General features: G+C 36.7%; 1 protein-coding gene across 5 annotated transcripts in view; it reads right to left on the bottom strand.

The window, feature by feature from the left end:
- Nucleotides 1-12,335, bottom strand: part of adcy2a (adenylate cyclase 2a) — a 49,789-nt gene that overhangs the window by 25,911 nt on the left and 11,543 nt on the right. For all 5 annotated transcript variants that reach the window (XM_047360744.1, XM_047360745.1, XM_047360746.1 and 2 more), the window contains 2 exons: nt 4,674-4,823; nt 1,392-1,540 (listed from right to left, as the gene is read on the bottom strand). In XM_047360744.1, coding sequence (XP_047216700.1) covers nt 1,392-1,540; nt 4,674-4,823 — 299 coding nt within the window. The remainder of the gene's footprint in view (nt 1-1,391; nt 1,541-4,673; nt 4,824-12,335) is intronic.

Genomic DNA, 12,335 nt, shown 5'->3' with positions numbered 1-12,335 from the left:
ATTTACACAACATTTTTGTTCTTAAATGTAGAATTCTGATTTGGTCATACACTGTCATTAAAAACTATTCACTCTCATCTAGATTTCTTTTTATTTTGGTTTTTTTTTTTTTTTTTTTTTCCCACATAAGTTTTTCTGATCAAGCAAAAATAATCTAAGTAAATGCATTAAAAGCAGCTTTCAAATCATTGAATTTATTAAAGAATAAAACGCTATTAAAAAAGACGACCTCGTCATCTGTTAAAGTGATTGCCCTCTTAAGTCATGAATTATTTTTTTTAAATAAACACTGTGCAATTTTAATGAGTCACATCCAGGCTCCATTACTGGCTGACATTTAGAATCAAGACATTATTTAAATCGAACCTGTCTTCCAACATAAAGCAGGATAAAATACTTCGAACGCAACATGTCCCGATTTAAAAACCTTCAAGAACAAATGAGAGTCATTGACATCCATTGGTCTGGAAAAGCTTAGTCATTTCTGAGGCTTTAAAACTCCAGAGGCAGTGACACACAATGAGATCTAGTATCCGCAAATAGAGAAAAGATGGAACAGTTCTCTTAGGAGTGACCAACCTATCAAAAAAAACTCCAAGAGTGAATTGATGACTTATCCAAGAGGTCACAAAAGAAACCAGAAAAATATATAGCCCTCCAGGCCTCACTTGCTTCAGTTAAAGTCAGGGTTCATGTTTTAACAATAAGCAAGAGACTGGGCAAAAATGGCATCAATGAGAGTGTTCCAAAGCAAAAACCACTGCAAACAGCATTTCAGAAAAAGAACAGCATACTTAAGAATTAATTATAGTAGTGGTAGTGTGATGGTCTGCTTCAAGACCTGGACAACGCCTGATGGAACCATGAATACTGTTCTCCAGCAAACAAATACTCAAAGAGAACCATCAGATACCTTAAACTCAAACACACCTGCAAGGTTTTGTGCCCTAGTCAAAGTCTGGACCTAAATCCAATCAAGATGCTGTGACATGTCCTCAGCAGATGTTTCACACACACACAAAACATTATTACTAAATTAAAACAATTCTGAAAAGACCTGTGTTCCAAAAGTCCCCCACAGTGGGGTAAAAAAGAAATTAAAAATCCCTGCCACTTATCACAAATATTTGTTTGCTTTTTTTGCAGCAAAGGGTGATACAAGAACACTTTAGGTTTTGGGGACAAAGCCAGCAATTTTTCTCTCAAAACATTAAATCATCTGAAAACTATTTTTTTGGTTTTTGTTAGGTCATCTTTGTCAGATATTAAAACTTTCTTGATGATCCGAAACATTTAACTGTCACAAATACAAAAACAAAAGAAATCTGCAAAGGCCAAACGCTTTTCTTGACAGCACCATATAAATAACCAGAATAAACAAATTGACATGCCTGACGTTCGTGTGTCTCTGAACATAGAGGTTGTGAAAGTTGTTTGTGTTCTCAATCTGGCCAAAGTTTGGTCCCTTCAGTCTCTGGATGATCTCAGCTTTCATTACACGAGCAATGTGAGCTGGCAGTAGAGACAAAAGAAGACGCTCCTGAAGACAACAACACAAAGAAATACAGATGTAAATAATCAGCGATACAATGCAGGATTATTATTATAATGTCCAAACAATTAATACTGTCAAAACAAACCGATTGAATCATATTCTTACAAAAATAGGCAAAAACATGCCCAACATTTATTGTAGCATTACAAGTACATCCTGTATTTCTTTACTGCCCTATGTTCTGACCTAATTTTGGGAAACCCCAGTTTCTAAAGTTCTTCTTTTCACAGACTGGTGGGGACATAAAATGCTTTTATAGCAAAGCCTTAGGTCTCAATAGGTCTAGAACAGGGGTCTGCAACTCCAGTCCATGAGTGACACTGTCCTGCAACTTTTGGATGCATCCCTGCTCCAACATACCTGAACCAAAAGGCTGAATTACTTCCTTAGCATGTCAGCAAGTTTTGCAAGGATATCAGCAAAACCATTTATTTGATTCAGGTGTGTTGGAGCAAGGTTGCATCCAAAAGGTGCAAGACAATGGCACTCAAGGACAGGAGTTGCAGACCTCTGGGCTAGAGGCCATTACCACCCTGACGGATACTGATCTTTGCTCTGCACCATTTATACGGCTCTGATGGTTGTATGAGTAGTGGCTGCAGGCAAAAACTGCATGGAGTTGGGGCTTATGAGGGATTCACACAGTGTCGCTTGGAATGTTCAGACCACAAATATATGCACATACTACACTGAAATGCACTTTGGTTAAAAGCCTGCTGCAAACGGAATATATTATGAGTGCACCAGGCGCTTAAAAGAACTGCCTCTACACAAATACTACCATCTGTCACAAACAGAGCTGTAGCCAGCACTCTAGGGCCGCTGCAAAACACTTCACCTAAGGCATTTTAGGCTTCATACAAAGCAGCTCAAACAACACAAACTCATGTTACTATCGGGAAAACAGCTCCATCACAAAGTATATGCTTTCATAGCAGCAGATGGATACACCCTGATACATATTGAAAGCTCTAGAAAAGAAACAACTTCAGTAGTATTTAAAAGCTAGCCAAATCATCTATTGTTAAATATTTAAACAGTCAACCTTGCTCAAACCTACCATCATTAATTCTTCCTTTAATAATGAAAACAAAGTTAACATACATTAGTGTTTTCACTAATCAGTTTTGATAATGAAAATGACCGTTATCTTATGGTTTTCGAGTTTTTTTTTTTTTTGTCATGTGTCTGGTGTCCAATCAGACCTTTCTTCATTGGCAGATACCTATTATCTTTGGTGGTTCTTCTTTATTGGTCCTGCTTTTTATCAGTTAAGCTTTGCAGTTTAGTGTGTTCCTCCATTGTTGCCTTTAGTTTTCTTCCTTGCTTCTGACTACTTGCCTTGGTCTTTTTCCTTTGACATTGAAACTTAACAGGGACTTATACAATACAGCACTGGTCACCAACTGTAGCTTCAACTAAAGTCTTCATTAATATTTTAAATATTTTAAAATATACTATGCACATTTCAAGAAGGCACCAAGGATGGCAACCTTAGTGCTTCAGTCTCTGGTACATTGCATGTTTTTGTGTTTAGACCGCTCTTTGCCACCATTGTCTGGTAATTGTTACCACAGTAAAAGTCAGATTCTCTTAGCATTGTTTAACTTAACTTCGCCTGCTTAGGGATCAAACACTACAGGGATTTTTAGACTAACTAATGCCAACTGAGTGCATCTAATTCTCTCTGAGGTTGGATCAGTTCCCCTCACACCTTTGCAGAATCTGGTCTTCATCTCATCTTATACAAACAGATGTTTCTGTCGACTCTCTGTGGCGACTGACCACAACTAACAGACTGTCCAACCTTTTCCTGACTTGGAAACGGGAGTAAAATCACAGGGGAAAAAAAATCATTTAGTGTGGCCAGAGTTTTAGAGTCACAGCTAAACAGTTGTAGGCAATAAATGCCATTTCTTTTGCTTGCATGTTGTAACCAAATTTAATCAATGGACCTTTGCTCATCCCGTTCTCTACCTTCAACTTTATCCAGAAATTAGATTTGAACCTTTTCACATAAAATCTGATAACCTCTGTTTTATAGAATTATGACTCCATTATGCTGCAATTATGTAATTTTGAATGATGTGCATGTTGTGGCACAGGTGTGGGTTGGAAAACATTATTTAAATTTTAAAGGGTGAAAAATGCTTCTAGATACAAATTTGTCTGTCGAAACAAATTTAAATTGGATTTGGAGGAACCACTGAACTGAGCTAACTGGTTTCAAGGACTCAGGTTTTAATTTCAACAACAGAATACTTCTAACAATATCTGCAAGGGTTAAACGCATACAGAACAAGTTGCATTGGTTACTACATTCAAAAACTCGTTAACGCTCTTTCATGCTGATGCAATTACAGTTTGGGGATTTTTCTTCTGCATTCAATACAATCCAAAACTCAAATTGTGGATAAATGGGATCTTGACCAATCAATATGCTGTTCGACTGGCTCCACATAGGGACACATGCATTTGCCCTTACTGTTGTATTTATCCTGTACACAGAAAAATGTCAGAAATGGTGTGAAAACCAATTCAGTTTTAAGAATGTAGATGACTTATTATGAGTCTGCTAGAGGATAAATCAGAACAGCCAGGGCCAAGTTCTTGGAAACTAAGGTGTGATGAGTAACAGTAAACGTATCTAGGACAAACTAAATGACTATTGATTTTAGAACATATACAGCATTTCACATCCAGCAATGTAAATATGCTGTGAGTGAGTATACATCAATTAGTGAAATGTGTTTAAGCTAAGAAATATCTCAAAACTGTTACTGATTCAGGATGGAAGTTTAGAGCAAACAGTGAAAGTGTTTGTAAAAAAAAGATTTTCAGTTGCCCTCGTTCTTGAGAAGGCTTTGTTGCTTCTATATTGATAAAAAACCCCGATGGTTTCTTATAATAATTCATTTATTGAATCAGTGTTATTCTTCTCCTTGGTAGCATGTTTTTTTTTTCCTTAAAATACAAGAAATAATTAAACTCAACTCATGCTAATTCTACAAACTGCTAATTATAATATTTAATTCCACCATTACCGCCTGTAATGCTACAGAATCTATTCAAGCCTAACTTTCACTGACTCACTGCTGATTAAAAAGTATTTGTTTACCTGCTGTCTCTTCTCAAACTCCAATTTAATTGGGGACTTGATGCAGTTACAGGTGTCCTGGTAGGTCTGTTTCAGTGCCAACTCCATTAGATGCTTGTGGTATACCCCAGCCACGTTGCCACAAATAAAAATAATTACATTGGCCAAAATCTGTGGAGATATAGAGACAGAAAGACCAAGCTGAATAGAAATTTAACAAAACAATTTTTCAAGTTTAATAGTCCAAAGTTACACAGTACATACAACTGAAAACTTTGGATTTGTTGAACAATTATGGTTTAGCTCTTGTGCATCGGGTTAGAAACTCTGGGCTTTGACAATGTTGTCTCATGGACTAAAACATCATCTGGTATGTTTTTAAACATGGCTTAACACACTGAATACTAGAACCAAGAAACAGTAACTATTAAATATTACATGACCTGTCCTGAATTAAAAAAGAAAAATCCTTGTATGGACACACATAATAAACAGTACAGTCAGTATGTGTTTCTAGTGGAGGTGGAGATCCCCAGCCTGAGAGCATCTCTTGGAGTTCTCCCATGTGGTGTAAGGTAATGTAAGGTAAGTTTATTTATATAGCGCTTTTCAGCAACGAGACACTCAAAGCGCTGTCCTTCTCACAATAAATCACAATCATCGCAATGCAAAAAAGGTTAAATGATGATAATAAATAAATAAATGCACATCTATAAGACTATGTGGTTGTGGAAGAAGAAACATGTAAGGAATCTTAAGATGTTATATGGGAGGATTTTTGTTTGGCCACAAGGATGTTCTGGCAAACTGTCAAATGCCTCAGAAAAAACTAAAAAAAGTCTATGGTCTATCTTGGAATATTTGGTTTCGCTGGAATCTTAAAGCCATAACCATCATCCTGTACTGAAGTCATTTGCTGCCAAGTGTGAAGCTGTTGGGTTGAGATATTTTCTATATCTCAAAGAAACGGTTCTCAATCAAAAACATTAAATGCTTCAGTGAGTTGAGTTTTTGCAGAGGTGATCAAGTAACTGTGCTGTTTGAGTCACAAATTATAGCAGGGTGAAACAAGAGGCAGATAAGATAATTGGGTCTTTGTCTGCATAATAAGCTCACTATGGTCTGGAAGGAGCTGAACTAAGGTGAAGAATCCATCTTATTTTTCATGTCCCAGTGGTGATAAAAGCAGCTAATTTATTTTATTTATTTTTTGGTTTAACAGAAGCCAGACTCCAGAAGCTTCAGAGACAAGTTCTTCTTCTTAATTCCACAGGGAATTTGGATCAGGAAGGGAGCTAGCTAAAGTAGTTAGAGAAACTGATTAGGATTTTTTTCAGGATCCCTTTGAAGATCTGGTGTGTAAATTTGATTGGGAAGAAGTGCTAAGCTCACTAGAGGGACTATGTAATGCCGTTAAAAAATATTAGACCCCTTAAAGGTTTCTTCTGGTTTTGCTTTTTACCCCAGACCTGAATGTTTCAATTAACAAAACAAATTTTAATACTAGACAAAGATACCAAGAGTAAATGCAAAGAGCAATTTTGAAATTATTTTATTAAGCGTAAAAATAAAAAAAGGCAAACCAACCTGGCCCTATGTGTACAGGTCCTTCTCAAAATATTAGCATATTGTGATAAAGTTCATTATTTTCCATAATGTCATGATGAAAATTTAACATTCATATATTTTAGATTCATTGCACACTAACTGAAATATTTCAGGTCTTTTATTGTCTTATATATGGATGATTTTGGCATACAGCTCATGAAAACCCAAAATTCCTATCTCACAAAATTAGCATATCATTAAAAGGGTCTCTAAACGAGCTATGAACCTAATCATCTGAATCAACGAGTTAACTCTAAACACCTGCAAAAGATTCCTGAGGCCTTTAAAACTCCCAGCCTGGTTCATCACTCAAAACCCCAATCATGGGTAAGACTGCCGACCTGACTGCTGTCCAGGAGGCCACTATTGACACCCTCAAGCAAGAGGGTAAGACACAGAAATAAATTTCTGAATGAATAGGCTGTTCCCAGAGTGCTGTATCAAGGCTCCTCAGTGGGAAGTCTGTGGGAAGGAAAAAGTGTGGCAGAAAACGCTGCACAACGAGAAGAGGTGACCGGACCCTGAGGAATATTGTGGAGAAGGGCCGATTCCAGACCTTGGGGGACCTGCGGAAGCAGTGGACTGAGTCTGGAGTAGAAACATCCAGAGCCACCGTGCACAGGCGTGTGCAGGAAATGGGCTACAGGTGCCGGATTCCAGGTCAAGCCACTTTTGAACCAGTAACAGCGGCAGAAGCGCCTGACCTGGGCTACAGAGAAGCAGCACTGGACTGTTGCTCAGTGGTCCAAAGTACTTTTTTCAGATGAAAGCAAATTCTGCATGTCATTCAGATATCAAGGTGCCAGAGTCTGGAGGAAGACTGGGGAGAAGGAAATGCCAAAATGCCAGACGTCCAGTGACAAGTACCCACAGTCAGTGATGGTCTGGGGTGCCGTGTCAGCTGCTGGTGTTGGTCCACTGTGTTTTATATCAAGGGCAGGGTCAATGCAGCTAGCTATCAGGAGATTTTGGAGCAATTCATGCTTCCATCTGCTGAAAAGATTTATGGAGATGAAGATTTCATTTTTCAGCACGACCTGGCACCTGCTCACAGTGCCAAAACCACTGGTAAATGGTTTACTGACCATGGTATCACTGTGCTCAATTGGCCTGCCAACTCTCCTGACCTGAACCCCATAGAGAATCTGTGGGATATTGTGAAGAGAACGTTGAGAGACTCAAGACCCAACACTCTGGATGAGCTAAAGGCCGCTATCGAAGCATCCTGGGCCTCCATAAGACCTCAGCAGTGCCACAGGCTGATTGCCTCCATGCCACGCCGCATTGAAGCAGTCATTTCTGCAAAAGGATTCCCGACCAAGTATTGAGTGCATAACTGTACATGATTATTTGAAGGTTGACGTTTTTTGTATTAAAAACACTTTTCTTTTATTGGTCGGATGAAATATGCTAATATTGTGAGATAGGAATTTTGGGTTTTCATGAGCTGTATGCCACAATCATCTGTATTAAGACAATAAAAGACCTGAAATATTTCAGTTAGTGTGCAATGAATCTAAAATATATGAATGTTAAATTTTCATCATGACATTATGGAAAATAATGAACTTTATCACAATATGCTAATATTTTGAGAAGGAACTGTATGTATAACTGCTCCTTGTTAAATCATGAATTAACTGCGATTAACCACATTTCCTTCGAAAGCTGAGATCAGTTTCACTCACCCAGGTTGATTAAAGGCCTGACCTGAAGAATCCTGAAATCACTTAAATAGACCCTGTCTGACAATATGAAGTAGTTTAAAGGTCTTTAAAAACAACACATAATGCCCCAATCTGAAGAGGTTTGTGAACAGACAAGAAACAATTCATATAAGTCTGGAAAGGGTTAGAAAGCCTAAGGGCTTTGGGGCTCAATTGAACCACAATAAGACCTGTTATCCACAAATGGAGAAAACAGAGGTAAACCTTCTCAGGACTGACCAGCCTAACAATCTCAATTGAATAAAGCAGATCTCAATTTTCTCAGTTAAATGTCAGATTTCATGATTCCACAATAGGAAAGAGACTGGGCAAAAACAACATCCATGGCAGAGTTCAAAAGCCAAAAGCACTGCTCCAAAAGCAGCTCAAACACCTTTCTCACATTTACCAAAAAAAAAACATCCTGATGATCCCCAAGACTTTTGGTGAAATTTTCTTTGGGCTGACATGACAATAAATACACCTATTTTGGAAAGTAGGCGTTACCTTACATGGTGTAAAACTAACAGAGCACAGAGGAAAGTTCATCATACCTACAATCAAACATGATGGTGGACTGTCTGGGGCTGCTTTACTGATTCAGAACCTGGATCACTCGCTGTAATTGAAGAAACCATGAATTTTGCCCTCTTGCAGAAAGCCCTAAAGGAAAATCTTCAGTTTGTGACCTTTAGCTGAAGCTTACTTGGGTACGCAGTGGAATAATGATCCAAAGCACACAAGAAAATCTACATCTGAATCGGTTAACAATAATAAAGTAAGGGTTTTGGGCGGGCATAGTCAAAGTCTGGAACAAAAACTGATGGTGTGACATAACTTTAAAAAGGCTATTTATACTGGAACCTCCCAAATTGTGTTTGGGTAAAAACAATTATTTAAGGTAGTTAAAGAAACTGATTAGGATTATTTTTGAGGTGGAGCACACCCTATGTCTCCCTCCAACAGTTACTGTCTGCTGTTCTTTTCTTAACATCCCGATCCATCTGGAGAGTGCAACATGCCGTTAAAAAAAAGTTGCATTGAATTATGAACAGATAAAAAGGTGAACACAATACACTATATGGTGGATTAGATGGGACTATATTCAAAGTGCATATTGAACACTAAATACATTCTTTGTGCCCATTTTGCTTTTATACTGTATTTGATTAAAACGAACACCATGGCCAAGTATATAAATATGGTCTACTGGCTAGGCTTATGTCCATGTCTATTCACTGTATCTGGGGCAGATGGTCTCTCTTACAGTCTACTGAATTTTTTATATCTTCTCTGAACACCACAATACTTTTGTACATTTTTCAAAAACTAAAAAAAGAAGAAAAAAAAATCACTTTGACTGGTTTGGTTGGTTTTGTTTATGAATTTACATTTTGAATTTCAGATTAATAAAGCAATCCGAATATTGTGCTTTAAGACACCGTTCTGTCTGAGAGTGAAATTTAGAACAGTGCTGAACAAAAATTTAAAAAAGGACCAAAATCTATTTGCAATTGCTCCTATAAAAAGGTTTTTAGAAGCACATATTTGAAACATTATTTTACAGTTCAAAGAGCAGCTGATTTCTGTTTCTCTTTATGAGCCTTAATTAAAAGGTGTTTGCATTGCTTTTGTATTGCAATCAATTTGTAATGGTTACACTTGAATGGTTTCCCAGTGTAGCAAGTAAAACCCTAATTTGTACACAAATGTAGCTTTCAAACTGGCAAAACGAACTATTCAGCAGCTTTTTTACGACTCTTTGTGAAAGTCTGTCAAATATATTTTAAACAATATAAACTGTGATTAATTGATGATTTTACTACTCCGTGATTAACACAATATGCAAATGAAAAATGTTTTGTCTAACAATAGTGGTTATACAACAAAAAGGAACAATTAAATGCTCTTACTTGTGGCTATAGTACTAGTAGCATTATTATGTATAGCATCATTAATAATTCATTATATCACACCAGTTTGAATGAAATTCTAAGTTATAAAATTCTAACATTTATAGGTTTTATATACACTACACTATTGTCTGAGTTTTAAACCACACCTGTAATTGTTTTAACCACCTCTTCCAAGGAACTAAACTGCATTGTAGTCTTTTAAATAAGTCCTGGTCAAAACTCATGAAAACAATCAATACTCTAACCTTTCAGAAGGTCTTTCGAACTTTTTCTTTGGACCTTTTCTGTTTTGTCATTCATTTTTAGGCAAGGTACACCTGACCATAATATCATACAAGTATGTCCTTATAAATGAGGAAAGTTAACAAGTGCAGAACAAAAACAGAAATGTCAGGTCCATCTAAAAACATTACATTCAGTAGACAAACATTATTTAGCTATTTGTGCAGTCCTTATGCTAAAGTTGAAATACCTCAACCTTTTTTGGTACCATGATACATTTGCCATTAAGTTCTATCAGCTATTAGTGATATCGTTTATACAACCCCAATGAATGATTAAAGAAATGCGAAAATACATTTTTATCATTTTGTTTTACAGAATATGGACATTACAGACTTTAAGGGTAGTACTTAACCAAATGTAGAATACAACTCCAAAATGGTTAAATCACTTTTCCCAGTGAAGTAAGTTCAGTAGTACATATATTCTACTCTTTTTAGCATGTCTAGTATCCACCAGCACATCCATTAGTTTCCTGAATATTCAAAACTCAGACAGCAATACTGCATGAAAGAAGATGACCTTTAAATTGAGTTACAAAAATTATTTTATCTTTAACCTACAATGCTAATTTTAGTTTTAGCTTAAAGGTCCTTGCTAAAAATGTAGGCTAGAGATTTACAACAAATTGTAATGTAGAAATACTAATTTTGTAAGCTAGAACAAGAGACTACATCTCACATTTAAAAGAACATCATCATATTTTACTTACATAATTTCAAAACTACTACTATTGGGTCCTGGGCTTGCTACTACTAAACAAATAAAGTATAACAGAATTAAATTCAATGTAGATATAACTATTCCAAATTACTAAATAAGCTTTATGCATTTACTTTGTCTTCTTAAGCAGGGGGGACACTACTCAACAAAACAAGACTACATTTTTACACTAACAGATTGATTTTTATTTAACAACTGAAAGACTGGGGATCCGACGTTTAATAACTTCACCTGATAAGGGGTTTACAGACTACAGTCTTTTTCAGACCAACTAAAGCCTACTGAGTGCATCAAAGTCATGGAAACTCTCGTGAGGGCAACAGTTTGAAGAAACATAATAGTGGGTGGGTATAATCTCGGATATTCTCGGATGGGTTTTATTTCTGTTCCACTCCCCCAGATGCAATTTAGAATATTTCAAGTTTAAGACAAGTGATAACGTAAATATAGTGAAACACGTGATTGGATGAGCATGTCAGCCTGGAGTATCTTTAGCTCACGGCATAGTTTTTGTTCATAGCTCGACTGGATGACCATGTCAACAATCTTTACATTTTAAATGATTAGCCGTTTTCTATATATTTTTACATGCACATAATACAAAATGACACGATTTTAAATATAGTTCTGAAACACCAGCTTCATAACTGAAGCACGCAATACCTTCATTCTTTCCGTACCGCCTGGTATCTGCCGAAAGTAAGGAAAAAAGAGAAAACGGGGCCAATTAAACAAACCATTCAATGTTTTTACAGACGAAACACCTAAATCTTTGAACCTTCAACTTACAGTGTGCAGATATACTACTCTCCTGCCATGTCCCAACTTCTTTTTTTTCATTGGCTGTCAGCAACATGTGTTTGCATTTGGATCGATAATCAGTTCACCCTACCTGATTGCATCCAGATGAGCCTAAAAAATTTCAACCAATTTTGTTTGACTACAACTGAGGTCGGCTCGGTTCCTCGTACACTTACAGACTCCGGTCTTCACTCCATCTTAAGATTTTTGTGCCCACTTGCCATGCTGACTGACCACAACTAATATAGATTGATGCAAACCTTCCCTGATGCAAACCTACTGGGAATTGATAATGAAATCGGAAACAAAAAATAGTTTAGCATATCCCCAGCTTTAAAGATAATTAGTGCCTTCAATGCTAGGGAGTAAAGCAGGGAAACAAATACATCAGTAATATTTATTTCTTGCCTGGGATCATATATCAAGGTCAGGTCTTTATCGTTTAACAAAGTGAGCCAAGAACACTTTAGCAACTCATTGTTATTGATACTTGGAGGGACTGATAATTGAAATTTGCAAATCTAGAACAAGCCGTTTTCCATTGTTATGCTAATCGTCTTGTGAAGTTGCATAGTAGCAGGTGATAACTCTTCTCTAACGGAATGATCACAAACATCTACTAATTGACTAATTTGTGTTGTCATAAA

The sequence above is a fragment of the Girardinichthys multiradiatus genome, chromosome 3 (genome assembly GCF_021462225.1).
Source record: "Girardinichthys multiradiatus isolate DD_20200921_A chromosome 3, DD_fGirMul_XY1, whole genome shotgun sequence".
Lineage (NCBI taxonomy): Eukaryota > Metazoa > Chordata > Actinopteri > Cyprinodontiformes > Goodeidae > Girardinichthys > Girardinichthys multiradiatus.
The sequence above is the reverse complement of the archived record's forward strand: the minus strand, read 5'-3'. Positions and strand labels throughout refer to the sequence as shown.